This window comes from Mycteria americana, chromosome 5 (genome assembly GCF_035582795.1).
Source record: "Mycteria americana isolate JAX WOST 10 ecotype Jacksonville Zoo and Gardens chromosome 5, USCA_MyAme_1.0, whole genome shotgun sequence".
In the NCBI taxonomy this organism is placed as follows: Eukaryota; Metazoa; Chordata; class Aves; order Ciconiiformes; family Ciconiidae; genus Mycteria; species Mycteria americana.
In genome coordinates, this window is record NC_134369.1 from 55,042,476 (window position 1) to 55,062,238 (window position 19,763).

Consider the following 19,763-nt stretch of genomic DNA (forward strand, 5'->3'; position numbering starts at 1 on the left):
GCAGGCAAGAGCTGCAAACTCTTTAACACTTCCGCTTGTGGTACAACCCAACCAGAGCGTTTTGGTCTTTCAGGAAGACCCATTTCTTAGTGGTTAAGGAGTAGTGCTTAAGGGAGGTAACTTGAACTACCAGGGTTAAGGCATACCTTCCCAGCATATTCAGAGGTTCTAATATCATTTTTATGGATATTAACATTGCAGCAGCTCATTATTATGAGCTTTAACAGTATCATGAGCTTCTTGTTTTGATGTGAACTACACTGTAAGAATACCTGAGAAATATCTCATGGGGAAAGAACTCTGCTTTCTTCTAGGTTTCTGTGGCAGAGAAGGCAGCTTCACACTTTTGAAGCAAAAGCTGCTGTTAGCAGACTGTTGAAAGTGTCTTCTCCACTTAGCCATTACAACATGTTTCTTCTGTTAAGAAAAGTGAAAAGCGTTATTCATCTGAGATTGTATTCAGAAGCTATTGCAACTGAAGTAGTAGTTGAAACGTGGCCGCAATGTGTCTGCCAAGGGGACAGAAATCACTTCTTCTCCAGTAAGCGGTTCGTCACACTCAAGAGGACCAATTTAGGGACGCTGTGAACCGCCTGCCGGCAGGAACAGCAGCAAGTCGGCCGGCTTTCGCTTGTACCGCTGCACAGGAAACAGCCCTCGGCAACCCAGAGGGCTGATGAACTACCGGCGTTTCAAAGCCAACATCAAAACCCCCGCGGCCGACGCGCACCTGCGGGGGACGGTGCCCGCCCAGGCGGCCGCGGCTCCCGCTCAGGCCCGGCGGCCAGCCGCGGTGGCACGGAGCCCTCTGCTGCTCGGTGCCGGCGTGACACCCCCAGCGCCCGCCTCGAGACCCTGTGCGCCGCCCGGGCGGCGACGCGGGGGCAAATGAGCCCGGGGGGGGGGGGGGTACGGCCCGGCCCCGCCGGCCGCCGCGGGGGCAGCGGCTGTCCCGGCGCCCGGCGCAGCCCCGCGGGGCGGGAAGCGGGGGGGGGCGGCGCGGGCGGCCGCCGGGGCCGGCCGAGGGGGCGACCAAGCGCCAACGGCCGCCGCGCGCGGCGGGGGTCACGTGACCCGCTGCCCGGCGCCGCCCGCCGTTGCCCCGCCCACGCCACCCGTGGCGTTTGGCCCTCGCCGTGCCCCGTAGTGACGCCACCGCCGTCGCGTCCCTCGCCGGGCGCCGCCGGGGCAGTACTTCCGGTGCGGCGCCGAGGCAGGATGGTGAGCGAGCGGCCCGCTCCCGGGCCCGGCCGGCCTGCGGCGCCGAGAGAGCGGCCCTGCGGCGGAGGGGGCTGTGCCGGCGGCGCGGCGCGGGGCGGGGGTCCCGGGCCTTCTCAGGCATCCCGCCGCCATCGCCCGGGGTTTTGCGGAGTCACCGCCGGCGCTGGGCCTCTAGGCCGCTCAGGCGCGGCAGCAGCGGGGGGAGCGCGGCCGGTTGCGCGGAGGCCGGGCAGGGTCGTGAGCCGGGGCTCTCGCTCCTCGTAGTTCGCTGCTGTAAGAGGAAGGCGGTTTTGTAGCCGTGGGTCTGTAGGGCCCCGCCAGCCGGGAGCGCGGGCACGGCCCCGGGGAGGTCAGGCTTCCTGCGGGAGCGGTGGCAGGTCTCTGCCGACGGCAGTACTGGTCTGCTCTGCTTGCGGGAGGACGGGCAGGTAAATGAGCTGATAGGAGAGTGGAGGAGAACTTTCCGTGGTACACGTTACTTAGTGGTGCTCAGTAATTGACGCTAGCAAGGCACGGGCTAAAAGTACGATGTGGGAAAACAATGCAATGCTGTATGAATTAAAAACATACCGACAAACATGCCCTTCCCTGCCTCGTAAGTGCACACTTCTCTGTATTTACTGACTTTTGACAATTAATTGGAATGTATTAGTACGTTGTTTAGATAGGAGAGATCTAATTATGGCATTTGTTTACACGGAACTGTCCATAGGTTTCAAGATTCACAGTAGCGTACTTATATTTGGCTGTTGTTTTGGTTTTGCTTTTTTCTTTTTACTTAGGGTCAAAGTCAGAGTGGTGGACATGGTCCTGGTGGTGGCAAGAAGGATGACAAGGTAACTAAAACCAAATGCTTTTACTTACAGGTTTAACTACAGGTGTGCTACTACAGAGGCCGGCTGCAAGAGGCTTTATTTTACAGTTTTTTTCGTTCTTGTACTCAGAACTGCATAAAGTTGTGCTCTTGCTAGTTTTGATGAAATGTCTTACGTCTTCTGGGTGCACGTTGGAGAAAACAGGTTGCTGTTCAAAAATAGAGAAGGGGGCTTAACTGTAAAGGAAGAATGAAATTATTTGGCAGTAGTAATTTGTTTTTAAAAAGAATAAATCTGTCTGGGTTAGGAAAGACTAGTTGCCTTCAAGCTGTCACTTAACTAACTGGTTTTAGTTTGAAAATGACATCACGCTGTCATCTGCATGAGGTCTGTACTTTATGTTGTGGCCCCTCAGAGGCCTTTCCAGTTTCCTTTGGAGGTGGAAGTATAATGTACATGGGAAGCTCTGTCTAAGCTGGCAAACTGAATGCATGTTACCGATTGATTAAAATGCAGCAGAAATGTTCAGATTCAGTATTATTCTCTTATGTATGAGTTTTGTTTGTGACTTACTTCAGGCTTCAGCCTTCTGTGTTCTATATTCACTGAAAACGGGCAGAAATCTAAATGTAAAAAAGGGATGTAAAATAAGCAGGATAGTAAATTTTTGAACTTTCTAAAAAAATAAGAATAATATTCCTTTTGGGCTTCTCGCTATATATCATAGAGGAGACAATTTTGTTATGTAGCCATTCAGCTTAAGTTGAGCTCTCTCTCAGTCTGTGTGCGTAACATCTGTGTGTATTTTTTCATTGTTAATATCCTGATTTTTTTTTTCATGGAATTCTCCTTATGAATAAGGATAAGAAGAAGAAATATGAACCTCCAGTTCCAACCAGAGTGGGGAAAAAGAAGAAGAAAACAAAGGGACCAGATGCTGCTAGCAAACTCCCCCTGGGTAAGCGTTCTGCCTGCCCTGCCAGTCCTGTGGACTGTCCACTCTTTGAGAAGTGCAGAGCCGTCCTCTCCCCTAGATCTGGCTGTATGTAGGTTGCAAATGAGTAAACGGAAGGCCAAATGTAATTTTATTTCTAATTAACATTAAAACACAAAAGAAAATTATTGTTATGCAAGATGCAGCCCATAAATTCCTGGGTAAGAGAGAGAGAAATTGAAATGAGAAGTGCAGGGGAAACATTATCTTTAAAAATGTTTTTTACCTAGAACTACAGTGGGACAAGTAAAATAGTGACTGCTGCTCATATAGAAGTTATTGTCAGAAAATAAACCAGAATTTCTGGTAATGATTTACTGAATAGTTGGTACTGTGTCAAACTTGGTCTAAAATATTGTGATTCTACTTCGATTACAGTGACTCCTCACACACAGTGCAGACTCAAATTGTTAAAATTGGAGAGAATTAAAGATTACCTCTTAATGGAGGAAGAATTTATCAGAAATCAAGAACAGATGAAACCTTTGGAAGAAAAACAAGAGGTGGGTTTGAGTGAACTGTTACTACTAATATTACAATAAGTGCTCTAATGTAAACTACTTCATACAAAAGCAATGGAAATAAAGTGCCATGAATGTGTAAGTCAATACAGACATGTTATGTATAGTACAATTCTTCATTAAATCTCAAGTACTGTCCAGAAAACAGAGGGTTTTTTTTCCTAGTGGTTTAATTGTTTTAGTCCAAGCACACATTACTACAGATGAGGCTGCAGCATTTTTTGTTTCTTAGTGGTCTGTCAAAGTGCAGCTCCCAGGTATCCATCAACAGAGAAAGAAAGAATATTCTAGCTATGCACATCCACATAGTAGTGTCCATAGGATAGGACTAAAATAATCATGGGTTTTATTACTGGCCTATGCTTTTATGCCTTTTGGAGCAGCGAAACAACAATAGCAAAGACTGGTTCTGTTATGTTCGGTGTGAACTGTTGAGCCAGTGTTGTACGAGAATGTTTTTGCCTGTGTTCTCCCATTGTTTCTTGGGTTCTTCTTGACAACAGGAAGAAAGATCCAAGGTGGATGATCTGAGGGGAACACCGATGTCTGTGGGTACCTTGGAGGAGATCATTGATGACAACCATGCTATCGTGTCCACATCAGTAGGATCAGAACACTACGTCAGTATTCTGTCTTTTGTGGACAAGGATCTGCTAGAGCCAGGCTGCTCTGTTTTGCTAAATCATAAGGTGAGTTGTTCTTATAAAATGAAGCACAAGTTCTGGTACTCTTTTTAAGTGGCCTTTTTTTTTTTCTGAGAATGAAAGAATCATAGGGTCTGAGAGCTAATGCTGTGTATTTCACACACCTAAATAGGTGGGCATTGGGTTTAGGCTTGAGCTTGTATTAATAATGCTGCTTGTTTTCTCTGACAACTCTTAATGCTTGAATTAGGTTCATGCTGTGATAGGAGTCCTGATGGATGACACAGACCCTTTAGTTACTGTGATGAAAGTGGAGAAAGCTCCTCAAGAAACATATGCTGACATCGGTGGCCTTGACAACCAGATTCAAGAAATCAAGGTATCCGGTTATACTAATTTACGCTGTTAAGTAAGCTAGCAATGTAGCTGTTGTGCCGGGAGGTCAGAAGCGTAACAGCAGGACCAACTGCTGTGCATGTAGAGTTCTTCTGTATCTTGCTAGTGCATTTCTTCATTTGATTTTGCTAGGCAGACTCATGGACCTAAATCTCTTAAGTGGATAGCATACCCATTCACAAACTAGATGCAGAAACCTTTCACAGTTGCTGTGGAAGCTGTAGAGCCCTGAGCTCATAAAATCTGTGCAATAACTTCTTATTTTGCAACATGTGAAGTTACTGAATGTTGCAAGATGAGAGTTAAATTTTAAAAAGTGCAGAGGGTGGTTTGAGTGTCTGATGCTGTGCCATCTAAGGATTTGGTGGGTAGGGTTTTCTTGGCTTGTTTTGGTTTTGCATTTGTTTGTTGTTTGGTTGGGGGTTTTTGTGGGTTGTTTTTTTGTTGTTGTTGTGGTTTGGGGTTGTTTTTTTTTGTTTTTTTTTTTTCCCCCCCCTACCAGCAGAGCTCTATCTGAACCCTGGTAAAACTCAACATTTTGCTTTGGGTAGGCATCCAAAATCACAAATGCTCTTAAAATATTGATCTGTAGTATCTGGTAACTCATGGTGGAAGGCATCCTTTCATAAAGGGTCCCCCCACCCCAAGGTCCTCCATGAGTGTTTGGGCGTCAGGAACTCCTGGGTTCTAAACTCAGCATGATGCATTGAGGTTGGAGGATGGGGAACACTCACTGCTTCTCTTCCACATGTGGAGTGGAAACAATAGGAAGACCTGTTCCGATAGAGTAGCTGTCTGCCTTAGAATTGGAGGCAGCAGAGACACATATTTTTCAAGGTCTGTCTTGAAATTAGTTAAGTTCGTTCTTGCTTGCATCTTGTTCTTGAGATCCCTACAGAACTTCTGTGGAAAGTGCTCACTCTTTATAAAACCTCATGTTTGTTTTTCTTGTGTTGCAGGAGTCTGTGGAGCTTCCTCTCACCCATCCTGAATATTACGAAGAGATGGGTATAAAGCCGCCCAAAGGAGTCATTCTGTATGGCCCACCTGGCACAGGTATCTTACAGTACAGTAACAACTGTGCTGAGCTAACACAAGTAAAATAAATTATGTTTGCTTAGTATTAAAGCATTGCCAAATCTGTCACAAATTTCATATGACTGTTTTGTTAAAGCGCTTCCCCCCCCGCCCTCACCCCCTGCAAACTAATTACAGTATTTCTTTCCAATTAAAAATAGGTAAAACTTTACTAGCCAAAGCAGTGGCAAACCAAACTTCAGCAACCTTCCTGAGAGTGGTTGGTTCAGAACTTATACAGAAATACTTGGGTGATGGTCCAAAGCTTGTGCGCGAACTCTTCCGTGTGGCTGAAGAGCATGCTCCGTCGATTGTCTTCATAGATGAAATTGATGCCATTGGTACAAAGAGGTACAGTATTCTAGCTCCCACTTCACACACAGGTATTGCCAGGGACAGTAAAAGGTTTACTAGAAACACTTCTTTTGCAACCATATTGATACTCAGTTTCTTAGCTCTGCTACCATTTTCATAATACTCTTTTTGATGTAACATTTTTAACAAGTAGAACTTCAAATAACTTATTTGAAACTAAAATATATCACAACCTTTTCATATTAAATAGATATGACCAGAGACTTAACCTCTGTTCTCTTGCTATCTGGTAGCATCTCTGTCATAGAGTGTCTTAAACAGAAAGAGACACCGTGTATCCATGTGGTATCCTCTAAGTGCAAATCCAAATATACAGTAATTGGCTCTAGTGGTTCAACAGTGAAGCAGTGTACTTAATACAGAATACATCCATTTATCGTTTGCCTCTCCAGATAGGTGGCTAAATAAGTATGTTCTTAGAATATTATATGATAAGTTACAGAGTGTGGTGTCATGGAGAAGCATTGCTTGTGCCACACTAAACGATTGTTCAGCCTGTATCCAAGTTGTATTACTTTGAAAATTCTGTAGGCTGGTTGGAACTGTCCAACACAAATGGTCTTTAAAGTAGTCAAATGTTTTTTAAATAAATAAAAAGGTGCTTATATATATTACTACACAGCTTCTAGCCTGAAGCTCCAGGATAAGGCAGCTTCTGCCCCATGTATTTCAGCATATGTAGAAAGGATTGGGCTGATGGTAAAGTGCGTATTACGTGGAATTCTTCACAAATGATATGTTGCGCCAGACTGTTCTTAAACATGGGTGAGCTGTTTTGGGTGTAGATTATCTAGTCTGATATTAGCAAAACGAAATAGCTAAGCCACAAAGCAAAGAAATACAGCCACTGGTACCTGCATTTCAGGAAGAGCAGAGTTAAACCCAGATCCACGTTAGTAAGGCTAAAGGGCGTACAGTTGTAACTGCATGCAGAGGGGAAAACTCTGAAATGGAAAAGTGAGTGACAAGCTGTATTTTCTATGAAGTGGATGCATACGCTTTTAAGAATTAGGGTTTCTTTTTTATGTCAACTTGTTAATTTTGTTAGGGGGGAAAAAAGATTTCCAAATACATACATAACAAACATGGGAAAAGGACAGATTTCCTTCACGATTGCTGTTACTTTCCCCAGCTACAAGAACAGTTCAGTATCTCTTTACTTACCTAGATGTCACAAGATGATTCTGCAAACCTGCTGTTTGTTTTCTATGGGTAAACATTAAATTTAAAAAAAAAAAAAAAAAATCTGTTATGGGTGTTTAAAAAAAACACCACACACCATTTTGTTCATATGTTTGTGGCAGTTATGTGAAGTAGGTTCTTAAATTTGTATAGTGCTTTTTCTGACTATATTGTTTTCTTAAAGGTATGACTCAAATTCAGGTGGTGAGAGAGAGATCCAGCGTACAATGCTGGAGCTGCTGAACCAACTGGATGGGTTTGACTCTCGGGGGGATGTTAAAGTTATCATGGCTACAAACAGAATAGAAACACTGGACCCGGCTTTAATTAGGCCAGGTAAGAAACTTCCTGCTGCGTATGCTTAAGTCACTTTTCTTGTGAAAGGACTTGTCACATCATGTCAAACATGGGCTGGTAAAAAGAATGGAAGTTACTGGTTTGTCTTTATTCACCATCTCATCTATGTTGGTCTATCTGTTAAAATCGGAACCCATTCACAAGTTTCCAAATGGGAGAAAAAACTATGGAAGAGAAGAAATGTGTTAATTCCTCTTACGTATACATAAACAATTTGAATATTCTTCCTTTGTATTAAGATGGCACGGGTATTTTAAGTGATTGTTAAGGCAAGCTGTAGTGCAGCAGCAGCATTTCGTTAACATCTTCAGCAGCTGGGGAAGGTAGGGCAGTACCACTTGTGCTTTGTAGATGACAACTTAAGCCTTAACGATGAGAGCCTGGATTCTGATGCAAGGAAACCAGGCTGCTTCCTTACTGACCTGGCATACTACTGTTATTTGGCAGATGAGTGAGGGAGAAGTAATACCTTATTTTGACGTATGTGTTACATACGTAACAGGCACAGGTAGTATTTTTAAATGACCACTAAAAATGTACTGAAACACAATACGTCTGTGGGGTCTGTTAAATCAGAAGGTAGAAAGCAACACGGAGATCAAAGGAATAAGCTAAGCCTCCTGTTCATGTCCTCAAGTAAATCCTAAGTATTGAAGCGGTTGTAAAGATATTCCTTCTAAAGTAATAGAGGTAAGATAGAGAGCAAAGATAACTTAAGATGAAATTGTCAAAGAACTACTCTGAACAGTTACCAGACTGCATGCACCCAAGGAGTTTAGGAGAAAAAACTTCACAGTATGAAGTTGCTGAGGTGTGTTTGTATTTTTCGAAAAAAGTCTGGTTTTGTCACCATCTTAGCCTTACCCTTCCACATCAAAACCAGTTGCTGTTAAGAGTACAGATGAGATCATTCTATACCAGTATTAAAAGACAAGCTAAGATGATGTAAAATTCGTTGGAAGGAAACTTCCTACACCTATCGGGTATTTAAATTATAACCATTGCTTGAGCAGCCAGGGCACTTCTAGCAGCTCGGTAGACAGATTTACCATTGTGTGTGATAGCCTGGAATATCCTGTGTGGTGCCAGCAACCCTTTTCAGAAAAGATACTGTAAAACTAAAGAAAACCAGGAGTGATCTGGAGGTGGAAAATATCTTTAAAAAGATTGCTCATTAAAGTTGGAACAATGAGTACCAGAAGATCCAAAGTGCCTACTGACATAAAGGAAACACCTGGTAGGGACTTGTGACAGAACTATTTATGCAAAACCTTCCTCCTTCCGTTAGGTGTGGGGTTTTTTGTGGGTTTTTAGGAGGTTGGTTATATAGAGAGGAAGAGTTCTTCAAGTCACCCCAGTGGTTTTATTTTGTGTGTGTGTGTGTGCGGCAGAAAATTAAACTTCAGAACTAAATAATCTCAGAATAAAATTTATTACAAGAACGTAAGTATTTGATTAATACTTTTCTGTGCTATGACACATTGGGTTTTTTATATTTATATGTGACTCAAGGAAGTTGTTCATGTTTCCCAGGTGAGGCGTCTCTTACCTGCAATGACACAGACTCTTTCAGCAGCATGGTCTCCTGCAGCTCCAGTAGCTTCCTGTTCATTGCAAATAGCCTGATCTCACTTTCCACTCTAAGACATGATTGATTGTGGTGTGAAGAAACAGTTTCTGTCAGTCTAACCTTGAAATGTTCTTCCTGCTCTCTTTCCAATAGCTGCATGCAAAAAACCTAAGACCGAACTTTTCTTTTGCACAGGACGTATTGATAGGAAAATAGAGTTCCCTCTACCTGATGAAAAGACCAAGAAACGAATCTTTCAGATTCACACAAGTAGGATGACGTTGGCAGACGATGTGACTTTGGATGAGCTGATCATGGCAAAAGATGACCTCAGTGGTGCAGATATCAAGGTTGGTGCACATCACCATTGTTATACTTCAAAACACAAATCAAATCTCATTTTTACTGCATCCAAAAACATTGTCTGTTGAAACTGTTCTCTAATTACCTGTGGTTACCTCACTGAGGGACTGTTTGCTGGCTTTAAAATACTCAATAGTGCCACGTACTCAGCTTTACAAATGGGAAATTTATCAAAATTGTAATTATGAGGTAGCTTGTGTTGATAAGAGTACGTACCTGTCATCTGAATATGAAATTTTAAAAGTAGCAAAGTGGAAATTAGAAGGGGAACATGGAATCTTGCACAAACATGCAAGATATCTTAAACATTACTTAAGATAGTCTCTAAAAATGTCTATCCTACACTATGTTGCAAGCAGATAAAAATGCAACTGTAGATGAGGAAGCTTCAGACATACATAATCTGCTTTTCTAAAGTAGATAGAGCCCTTTGCTAGAGTTGCCACACTAATGAGCTTAACCAAACATGACATGACTTTACTCGATCACCTCATTGCAGAAGGATAACGCAGTCCACTGTGTTAACAGAGCTGGATGCGTCTGTTCCTTGCAGGAGGGAAATACTCTTGTCATGAAGCTGCCTTTCTGTCACAGAAGTGTTACTCTGACTACAGAAGGACACACTCATCTAGCTCTATCCAGATTGGTTTACGTCCTTCAGTGCTACTGAACAGTATCAAACTTAACAAAACACTCTTGGCTTCTACTACAGAGTCAGTTGGAGCAGGATGAAGATGCTGCTGTCTTCTGAGGTGTGGCTTGAAGGGGTTGCACAGAGACAGTAACTTATTCTTGCTTTCTCTGTTGCAGGCAATTTGTACAGAAGCTGGATTGATGGCTTTGAGGGAACGGCGAATGAAAGTAACAAATGAAGACTTCAAAAAGTCTAAAGAGAACGTTCTCTATAAGAAGCAGGAGGGAACCCCTGAGGGACTGTATCTTTAAGTCATCTGTCTCTTTGGGACTATCAGGAGCTCTTTCTGTGTTGAGGACAGTCTTGTGTAAAACCACATAGTCTAGCTAACTTTCATTCTTGAAGAGGCAAATCCTGGTGGGTTGTGGTGTTTCAGTGTAACACTTCATTTCCCAATAAAACATTGAATTGAACTGGTTTTGGTGGCAAAGAGTGGAACTGTCTGTTGCTTTAGTCAGACGTACTTTCAAGAAAAAGTGCTGGTGACATGAGAGTGCTTGTCTCGGTGATCCAAACCACACTGCTGATGCACCACTGTGCGCAGTGAGGAGCGCACCACCTGTCAGTCCCTGTTAGGCATGGCAGTCTTTTACAACTATATAATTGCTGCTGCTCTTAAAGTAATTACTTTTCTATATCTCTTTTTAGGGGCTAAGTAACTAGGACAAAAGTCACTTTTGATTAACCTCAGTGTCCTAAAAACTAAAGAAAAACATGCAACCAAGGCGTGGTGTACATATACTGTTGAGGCACAGGTGCAGCACCAGCCCAGGTGCTAGAGGTGCACGGTTTGTCATGCTGCAGCCAGGCACAGAGAAACTCAAACTACAAGTCACATGCTTGGTGTTCTGCAGACTAATCTTAAAATGAATTATTCCCTCTTAAACAAACCTATTGCCTGCAGCTCCATTATTTTGCTAAGTTGTAGCGATGCATATAGCACTTATTAAGTACTCTGTATAGTGTACTTTTGTGAAGTGCATGTTAAGTTCTAAGTAATTAATTTCCAAATGTTGTACATGTGATTTTTAAGGTTTGTATAAAGTCCCATATACAGAGCACAGTTAAGCAATGTGCAGTCTTCATTCTGGAAACTTTCTGTGGGAGCAAATGCTGGCCAGCAACAGACGTTCGAGTTACACACAGAGCAATCCCTTTGATAACTGCCAGTGCTGTTACAACAATAGCAGCAGCAAGGCCAAGAGATTTTGGTTTTCTATGTAAATTTATGTGGTTACTTGTTAAAAACAAACCCTACAGATGAATGGAGTCTTTTATTTAATCTGGATGACAGGAACCCTGAAATAGAGTTGTTTTCATCTGGAGATAGAAAAACAACAAGGCAAAGTAAGTTTTATTACCCATTCTTACAAGCTTTATGAGCTCTGTCTCCTTGGAAAGGTCACAAAAAGCCCGTGATTTTTTAGCACGTTCTAATCACAGCAGCTGATCTCATCATTGCTTGAGGGGCTGGAGAGCTTTATGACATGTGTGGCGAGCAAGGCTTTTTTTATTTGGGACATAGCTGTGAATGCTGGCTAGAAGCACCCACCACAAAGAGGTCGCTTCAACTGACGGAAGGAAAGCTGCAATGTATTAAGCTAGACCAAGAACTGTGTTCTGGCACACAGTCTGCCACAACAGTAACTGAAAAAGAAACATACTTGAAAATTCTTACCTTTTGCAGCAGAATTTAACTTCTGCCACTTTCTCCAACGTTTCTGAACTTGAGTCACAAGGATCAAGACAAAAGTAATAAAGATCAGGAGAAAGCAAACAGCAAGCATATTCCCTGTAAGGACAGAAAAAGCTATGGGGGTCTCCAGTAAGTGAGCAGCCTCTGACCGCCCCAAGTGAAGGAAGCAGCATGAGTGCTGCCAAGGGCGAGCGAAGCTGTGCAAAGGAAAGGGCCCAGGGGAGGGGATGCATGGAAGAGAAAAGTGACTGAAACAAGAGCCATCACTGCCCTCATGGGAGGTTTTCAAGATGCAACTGGACAGGGTGCTAGATAATCTGCCTGGGCTCCCTGGCCCACAAAAGGTTGGACCGGATCATCTTTTGAGGTCCCTCCCAACCTGAGCTGCTCTGTGATTCTATGACTCTGAAGAGAAACACAAGCAGAAGCACATCAAGCTTCCCCCCTCTCCATGTCCTTTCCAAGTCTTTAGAGTCAGAGCATTCTGCTTTGATGGGAGTGCAAAAACACACACACACGCACAATTTGTGATGTTACTGTTCAGTGCACAGAGTAACTCCTACCTCCAATTCAGGAGCTCTGTCATTTCTGAAAGCAGCATGGATTTTAAAAATAAAATATGTATTTTTTACAAAGACTACTCTATTTTTATAGCAAAACCAGCATCACTTGCACAACCACAGCAATGTTACAAGGCTCTTAAGAAGTGCTGTAATGCCATTTAAAATTCTGCATATTCCCTGTAATATTTAAAATAATTTTAGAAAGGAATAAATTAAGTGCAGCCTAAACTAAAATGTATCATATCTCGTATTGTGGTGCTCCAGGCAAAACCGGGCCCTAGGTTGTATGGCTTTGTCCAGCCATAGTTTTCCGTGTAATCAGATCTCACCAGCTGGATGATCCCGATTGTTTTATAGTGCTGTCAGGGACAGTTAGTTTTCTCCTGAAAAACCTCTGAACCAGTTTTGGGTATTCAGTGGCTGCAGGTACCCTCTTTTCAGATGAAGATCCAGTTTCTGAGTACTTGGGTCTCAAGAGTAGGGATGCTAAAGTCTTTTATGTATTTCAGCATATTCTGTCTTATAAAACAAATACATAACATAACTGTATCTTTAAATTGTTACCGTATTTCATATTACTTCTCTAGGAGCTTGCCTAAAGACTCTTGGAATAGAAGCTACTAATTAAACAATCACGTTTTGACTACTCTGCCTTCTTTTGTGAGGATTAAATACAGACCAGACCTCTACTTCTCTTATGATGATTGCCTGTATTTGGGTCAAAAATAATATAATATAAATAATCAATTACAAAAACTTGTTTAAAAGTGAGCTGCTTAGAGATGCATTACGCATACATTTTCATTTTTAACATACAGTTCTATTAAGTTAAGAAATAAAAAATAATTCAAGTTCCTTTTCAATTTTCAAAGATTCAGGTGTATTTTTCATAAATATTCTTATTAAAATGGTGATCTGTCAAAACATACAGATACACGTCCAAGATAGGTGCCTGCTCAAGCAAAGATTTAGCTTTTACTAACAGTGTATGTACAGATGTAACGGCTGTTTGACTTGGTAGTTATATATACACACGCACGCATACCAAGCTGAAGGAAATTCTGAAGTCTGCCAACTAGAGGACAGCAGAGCATCCATTTGGCAGATGTTTATTTCCTATGCTGCTCACCAAACCATAGCTGGCATGTACTGAACCTCTACTGAACTCTAGGGAATGTAATTTCAAACAATAGAATAAGAAATGCGGGCAACATTCAGCAGGAGGCTATTTATAAGAAGGTATCCTTCTGTGGGAGCCAGCAATACTTCAGAGAAATGGATGCATTTTTGTGGGCAAAATGCAGTACTTGATTCCAGAGTAGTTGCAGCTAGTAGAACTCCATTTTGATAGCAATTTATATAAAAGCTTAAAAAAAAAAGTACATAGTATCCAAGTCCCAACAGAGTTGCTGTTTGAAAAGAGACAGGTCTAACTGTTAGTTTTGGAACTAGCTTCTGTACTTTCTCCACTCATCTAGTCTTCTTTTAAACCTCTAATAGTAGATCCAGCTCTTCCATAGGTACCCGCACTCTCAATTCTTTTTCAGTCATTAGATCAAGCGTCTCCTGCAGATGATCAGGGAAGTACTCTACTGCATCCATATAGAGAACCTAGAAAGACAATGAGAACATTTTCTGTGCCATCTTTCTATCATAGCAAGAAACATAGTATAAAGAAGTACGTAGATACACAGACAACTCTGTAGCAAGAACATAAGAAATATCATATACTTCTTTAAAATAATACAAACAGAATTAGTACTTCTACAGCAACAGCAATGTAGATGTTTAATCAAGTCTTTTCCAACTCTTACTAAATAATTTTATTCAAAAAGATAAAACATAGGTCAAGAGGCACTGGAGCATTTGCAGCATATACAGACATTACCTGAGGAGTTGCAGGTGCTCCTGAATAATTTCTTATACTATTAACTGAATACATTTTTATTTGCCTATATATTTCTGCCACTACCATGCTCATGATAAAACACAGTCTGAAAGACACGATCACTTCTAGATCACACACAGAGGAATTTATTATCTCCTTGCCTCATGCAATGCAACACCTTTCTGTTCTGAAATGCAAACAGCACTGACCACTATGTTTGTTTCCATTTCGGATGCATCTCTTATTTGCAGAAAATCATCTCCTTCAGAAATCTCTCCTTTCATTTGCATGTAACATCACAACTACTAAACTTTTTTTTTCCAAATAGAGAACTTCAAAAATTAGAGTATGATGACAGGTTTATATTTTTTTCTATGCTTACCTTTGCCCAAGGACAGTTTTGAAGGGCTTTATAAAACAATCCTTTACTTTTTTCTTTTTTTCCTTGTGAAGCCTGTATGAGAAAAAAAATGTTCATACTTCAATGCAGTAATAGCTGAAATAATAGAACAATTATCTCTGAGGCAAAGAAATTACTGCTGAAGAGCTCAGCATTCTGCTGAGGAATCCTTATTACTATATACTGTGGTAGCTATGCAATTTGACAGGTTACACTGATGACACTCTTCAATGTAATCGAAGAGATGTCTTTAAGGAGTTTCAGGGCTTTACTTGTAAGACAAGTATAGAACAAAGACTAGCAGAAAGAGCCTGTGCTGAGTATTTCAGTTAAAGTCAGCGCCTTTGCCTGTATTTGACAATAATACTGCAATGGGCAAGAGTGCAAATCATTACCCAAAACTTATGCCTGATATGCTACACATATACTACACAAGAGCATCCTTGGTACAGTGAAGGTGATAATACCTTCTTTTTGTGCACTGAAGAGATCATGCACATACATTTTCTTATTCAGCAGAAGCTTGTCAAGGCTGAATCCCCTTCCGTACAAAAATGGGTATGTCAAATGAGCATCTGTCTGGAAGGAGTTAAAACTTCTTTCTCAAAGTACCCGTTCGATTATGTGATACAAGTACAGAGCACACAGCTATCATGAAGTTTAAAAAGAGAAGGGTAGCAGAGGTCAGAGTGCTGAACAGTCTCCTTAGCTTCAGTCATCCCGGTTACAGGTAGAAAGAACTGATTTCTTTGAAGAAATCTTTTGAATTGGGATACTTTAAAAAACACTTAACAAACAGGGGATTTTATGGCAAATCTAAAAAAGCAGTAATTCCAAAATAGTGAAAATACATTAAATGTTTTGAGATCTTTGGAGAAGAAGAAATTTTCAATGATGAGTTTACATTTTCTCTTGTTCTGACTACATCAGTACTGCTGCTAAAAATCAGCAGGTTCCCTTGTCAGTCCTTAAAATCTAGAAATTCTTTTTCTTATTATGGATACATTGGTTGTAGAAACTTGTGCTGTTCTGGTGTCATTATCTCCCTTTACTGAACAGCAATGCATTTCACTTACTGGAAACCCTGCTGTCAGAGCTGTGCACTAAGATGCACACTCATCTTTTGCGGCTCTGCAAAGAGCTTTCAGTAGCATTCTGCATCTCTGTTTTTCACAGAATCAAAGAGGTTGGAAGGGATCTCTGGAAACCATCTGGTCCAACCCCTCTGCTCAAAGCAGGGTCAGCAAAAGCAGGCTGCTCAGTACCATGTCCAGTTGGGTTTTGAATATCTCCATGGATGGAGACTCCATAACCTCTGGACAACCTGTTTCAATGTTTCATTACCCTCACGGTAAAAAAGCTTTTTCTTATGTTTAAATGGAATTTTCTAGATTTCAATTTGTGGCCATTGCCTCTTGTTCTGTCACTAGGCAGCACTGAGAAGAGTCTAGCTCTGTCTCCACACCCTCACATGAGATATTTATATACATTGACAGTATCTTCCAGGAGCCTTCACTTCTCCAGGCTGAACAATCACAAGTCTCCCAGCCTCCCTCTGTACAACAGATGCTCCAACCCCTTATTCATCTTCATGGCTCTTGGCTATTCAAAGGGACCTGGACAGGCCAACAGCAGAATATGGTGCATGAGCCACTCTTGATTTTGTATCATCTGCTAACTCGCTGACAGTACACTCTCTCATCATCCAGATCATTAATGATGTTAAAGGGTACTGGTCCCAGTATCAATCCCTGGGGTACAGCACCAGTGGCTGGCCTGCAGCTGGAGTTCATACTGCTGATTACAACCCTTTGAGCGTGGCAGTCCAGCCAGATTTCAGTCCACCTCACTGTCCACTTACCTAACCCATGCTTCATCGGCTTGTCTACGAGGATGTTTGGGAGGCAGTGGAAAAGGCTTGCTGAAGTTGAGATAAACAACATCCACTGCTGTCCCCTCATCCACTGAGCTAGTCATCTCATCGTAGGCTACCAGATTGGTCAAGCATGATTTCATAAAAAATAAATAGGAATTTAAAAGAAATTGTTCGTTTCAAAATCTATATAAAAGCTTTGTGTTTTTTTTAAACAGTGAGAAGCTTTTGCCCAAAATACCGAAGACTGAATAGCTAGACGCACCCAAAGAGAAAACAGATCTACAGAACTTAGGGTAATACTGGACAACCACAGCTTCTTTTTCTATGACTATCTGAAAATTTTAATGTTTCTAATTGATTTTGCTTCTCTGAACAATGTTATTCAAAGCCACTACTGTAAAAGTATTATTTTCCTCCATCTTATTAGCATCTAATAAATATTCCTTCTTGTTCTTGTGAAAAAGATATCTTCCATGAATGAATCATTAGTGATAAAATACACACTGGGTGATTTTACTTTAGCATTTGTGCATACTGGAGTCTCATTAGTATTTTTTAAAGAACAACAGGAATTCATTTGTACATTCCTATATACAAAGTTGTATAAAATATTTACAAGCATGTATTTGTGTACAAATGGTCACAGTAATAGTCCCACACAAGAGATCTTCTCAAACACAAAACAAGAGTCTCTCCTTCCCCTGCCTCCTCCATATTTCACAGCCTGCTAACTGCTGGTTCCTCTCTGACAACTTATTACACCAGAGGATGTGAACAGAGGAGTAATACTGTGGAATGAAATTCCCCTTACATGAGTTCCAAGCATTTTTTTTGTGTTTTCATCTTCCATATTGTACTTTGGAGCAGCAAGAAAAGAACCATGATGACAAAACTGCCTATGTGAAGTTGATTTTATTTATGTACTTCCATAGTAGAAACGGAATATGGAAGAAATGAACATTATTGCTTTTTTATGTTATTCTGCAATGCCAGTTCACATAACCTTTATATGCAGCTTTTAAGATTCAAGAAGATTTTGAAAATTCAAGGCAAGTTATAAAAGCTATAGATATGTTTTCCCTACCATGCATTTATTTTGCATGTGGACTGCACCTTGCTTGCTTCAGTGTCAATCAATCAAAAAACCTTGGTCTGGGCAAGTTTTTATAAATGGAGAAAACAGAGAGAAGAAAATATTTGAGGGGCCTGCATAAAATAGTCTTTTTACCATATTCTTTATTCCACCATAAATCAAAACCATACAGATGTTCATGCATTATTTTTTTTCTAATTCAGATCTGGAAATTGTTCCAGGGATGAAGTTCAGAAAGCTAAAGACCGATTGGAATTGAACCTGGCAAGGGATGTCAAAAACAACAAAAAGGGCTGCTGTAAGTACATAGGTAACAAAACAAAGGGTAGGGAAAGTGTGGGCACACTGCTGAATGAGACAGGGGACCTGGTTATACAGGACATGGAAAGGGCTGATGTATGGAAGGCCTTCTTTGCCTCAGTCTTAAGTAGCAAAACTGGCCTTCAGGAACCCCAGGTCCCAGAGACCAGGGGGAAAATGTGGAGCAAGGAAGATGTACCCTTAGTGGAAGAAGGTCAGGTCAGGGAATACTTAACCAAACTGGACATGCGTAAGTCCATGGGCCCTGATGGGATGCACCCACAAGTGCTGAGGGAGCTGGCAGATGTCATTGTGAGGTCACTCTTGGCAATCTTTGATCGATCACAGCAATTGGAAGAAATGCCCAAAGACTGAAGAAGTCAAATGTCACTCCTATCTTCAAGAAGAGCAAGAAGGAGGACCCAGGGAACTACAGGCCGGTCAGCCTCACCTTGATCCCTGGGAAGGTGATGGAGCAGCTAATCCTGGAAACCATTTCCAGGCACATGAACAAAAAAAAAAAAAAAAAAAATCAGCAGAAGTAATCAGCACAAATTCACTAAAAGTCATGCTTGACCAACTTGATAAACTGCTACAATAAAATGACTGGCCTGGTGGATGAGGGGAAAGCACTGGACATTATCTACCTGGACTTCAGTAAGGCCTTTGACACTGCCTCCCATAAGATCCTCCTAGACAAGCGGCTGATGTAAGAACTGCATGAGCAGGCAGTGAGGTGGTCTGAAAACTGGCTCAATGTCTGGGCCCAGAAGGTGGTGATCAGTGGAACAAAGTCTAGTTGGAGGCCAGTAACTAGCGGTGTACCCCTGGGATCAATACTGGATCCAATCCCATTTAAAATCTTCATTAACAATCTGGCTGATGGGGCAGAGTATACACTCAGCAAGCTTGCAGATGACACAAAACTGAGAGGAGAGGCTGATACACCTGAGGGTCGTGCTGCCATCTAGAGGGGCCACAACAGGCTGGAGAAATGGGCTGACAGGAACTTTCAACAATCAAGTTCAACAAGGAGAGGTGCAAAGTCCTGCACCTGGGGAGGAACAACCCCAGGCACCAATATATGCTGGGGTCCACCCAGCTGGAAAGCAGCTTGGCAGAAAACAACCTAGGGGTCCTGGTGGACAGCAGGTTGAACAGGAGCCAGCAACGTGCCCTTGCAGCAAAAAAGGGCTAATGGTATCCCGGGCTGCGTTAGGCAAAGTATTGCCAGCAGGTCGAGGGAGGTGATCCTTCCCCTCTACTCAGCACCGGCGAGGCCACACCTGCCATCCTGTGCCCAGTTGTTCGCTTCCCAGTAAGACAGACATGCACATACTGGATAGAGTCCAATGAAGGGCCACCAACATGACTAAGGGACTAGCGCATCTCTCCTATGAGGAGAGGTTGAGAGAGCAGGGACTGTTTAGCCTCAAGAAGAGAAGGCTCACGGGGGGATCTTATCAATTTATATAAATACCTGAAGGGAGGACATAAAGAAGAGGGAGCCAGGCTCTTTTCAGTGGTGCCCAGTGACAGGATCAGAGGCAATGGACACAAACTGAAACACAGGAGGTTCCCTCTGAACATCAGGAAACACTTTTTTTACTGTGAGGGTGACAGAGCACTAGTATGGATTGCCCAGAGTTATGGAGTCTTCATCCTTGGAGATACTCAAAAGCTATCTAGACATTGTCATGGACCACTGGCTCTAGGTGGCCCTGCTTGAACAGTGGAG

At 42.1% G+C, this 19,763-nt stretch overlaps 2 protein-coding genes across 4 annotated transcripts in view; one reads left to right on the plus strand and one right to left on the minus strand.

Moving 5' to 3' along the window:
* Positions 1-1,088: 1,088 nt before the first annotated feature.
* On the plus strand, positions 1,089-10,626 carry PSMC1 (proteasome 26S subunit, ATPase 1). The gene is made up of 11 exons (XM_075503428.1): positions 1,089-1,221; positions 2,004-2,057; positions 2,898-2,994; positions 3,409-3,533; positions 4,055-4,240; positions 4,446-4,574; positions 5,551-5,647; positions 5,830-6,019; positions 7,410-7,561; positions 9,348-9,502; positions 10,326-10,626. The coding sequence occupies exons 1-11, from the start codon at positions 1,219-1,221 to the stop codon at positions 10,458-10,460; spliced, it is 1,323 nt and encodes a 440-aa protein (XP_075359543.1). The 5' UTR covers positions 1,089-1,218; the 3' UTR covers positions 10,461-10,626.
* Positions 10,627-13,011: 2,385 nt separating this feature from the next.
* The window catches only part of NRDE2 (NRDE-2, necessary for RNA interference, domain containing), a 35,904-nt gene continuing 29,152 nt past the window's right edge, over positions 13,012-19,763 (minus strand). For 2 of the 3 annotated variants that reach the window (XM_075503426.1, XM_075503423.1), the window contains 2 exons: positions 14,739-14,810; positions 13,012-14,079 (listed from right to left, as the gene is read on the minus strand). In XM_075503426.1, the coding sequence (XP_075359541.1) occupies positions 13,954-14,079; positions 14,739-14,810 (198 nt within the window). In that variant the 3' untranslated portion in view covers positions 13,012-13,953. The remainder of the gene's footprint in view (positions 14,080-14,738; positions 14,811-19,763) is intronic. The other variant, XM_075503424.1, reaches the window with a different exon arrangement.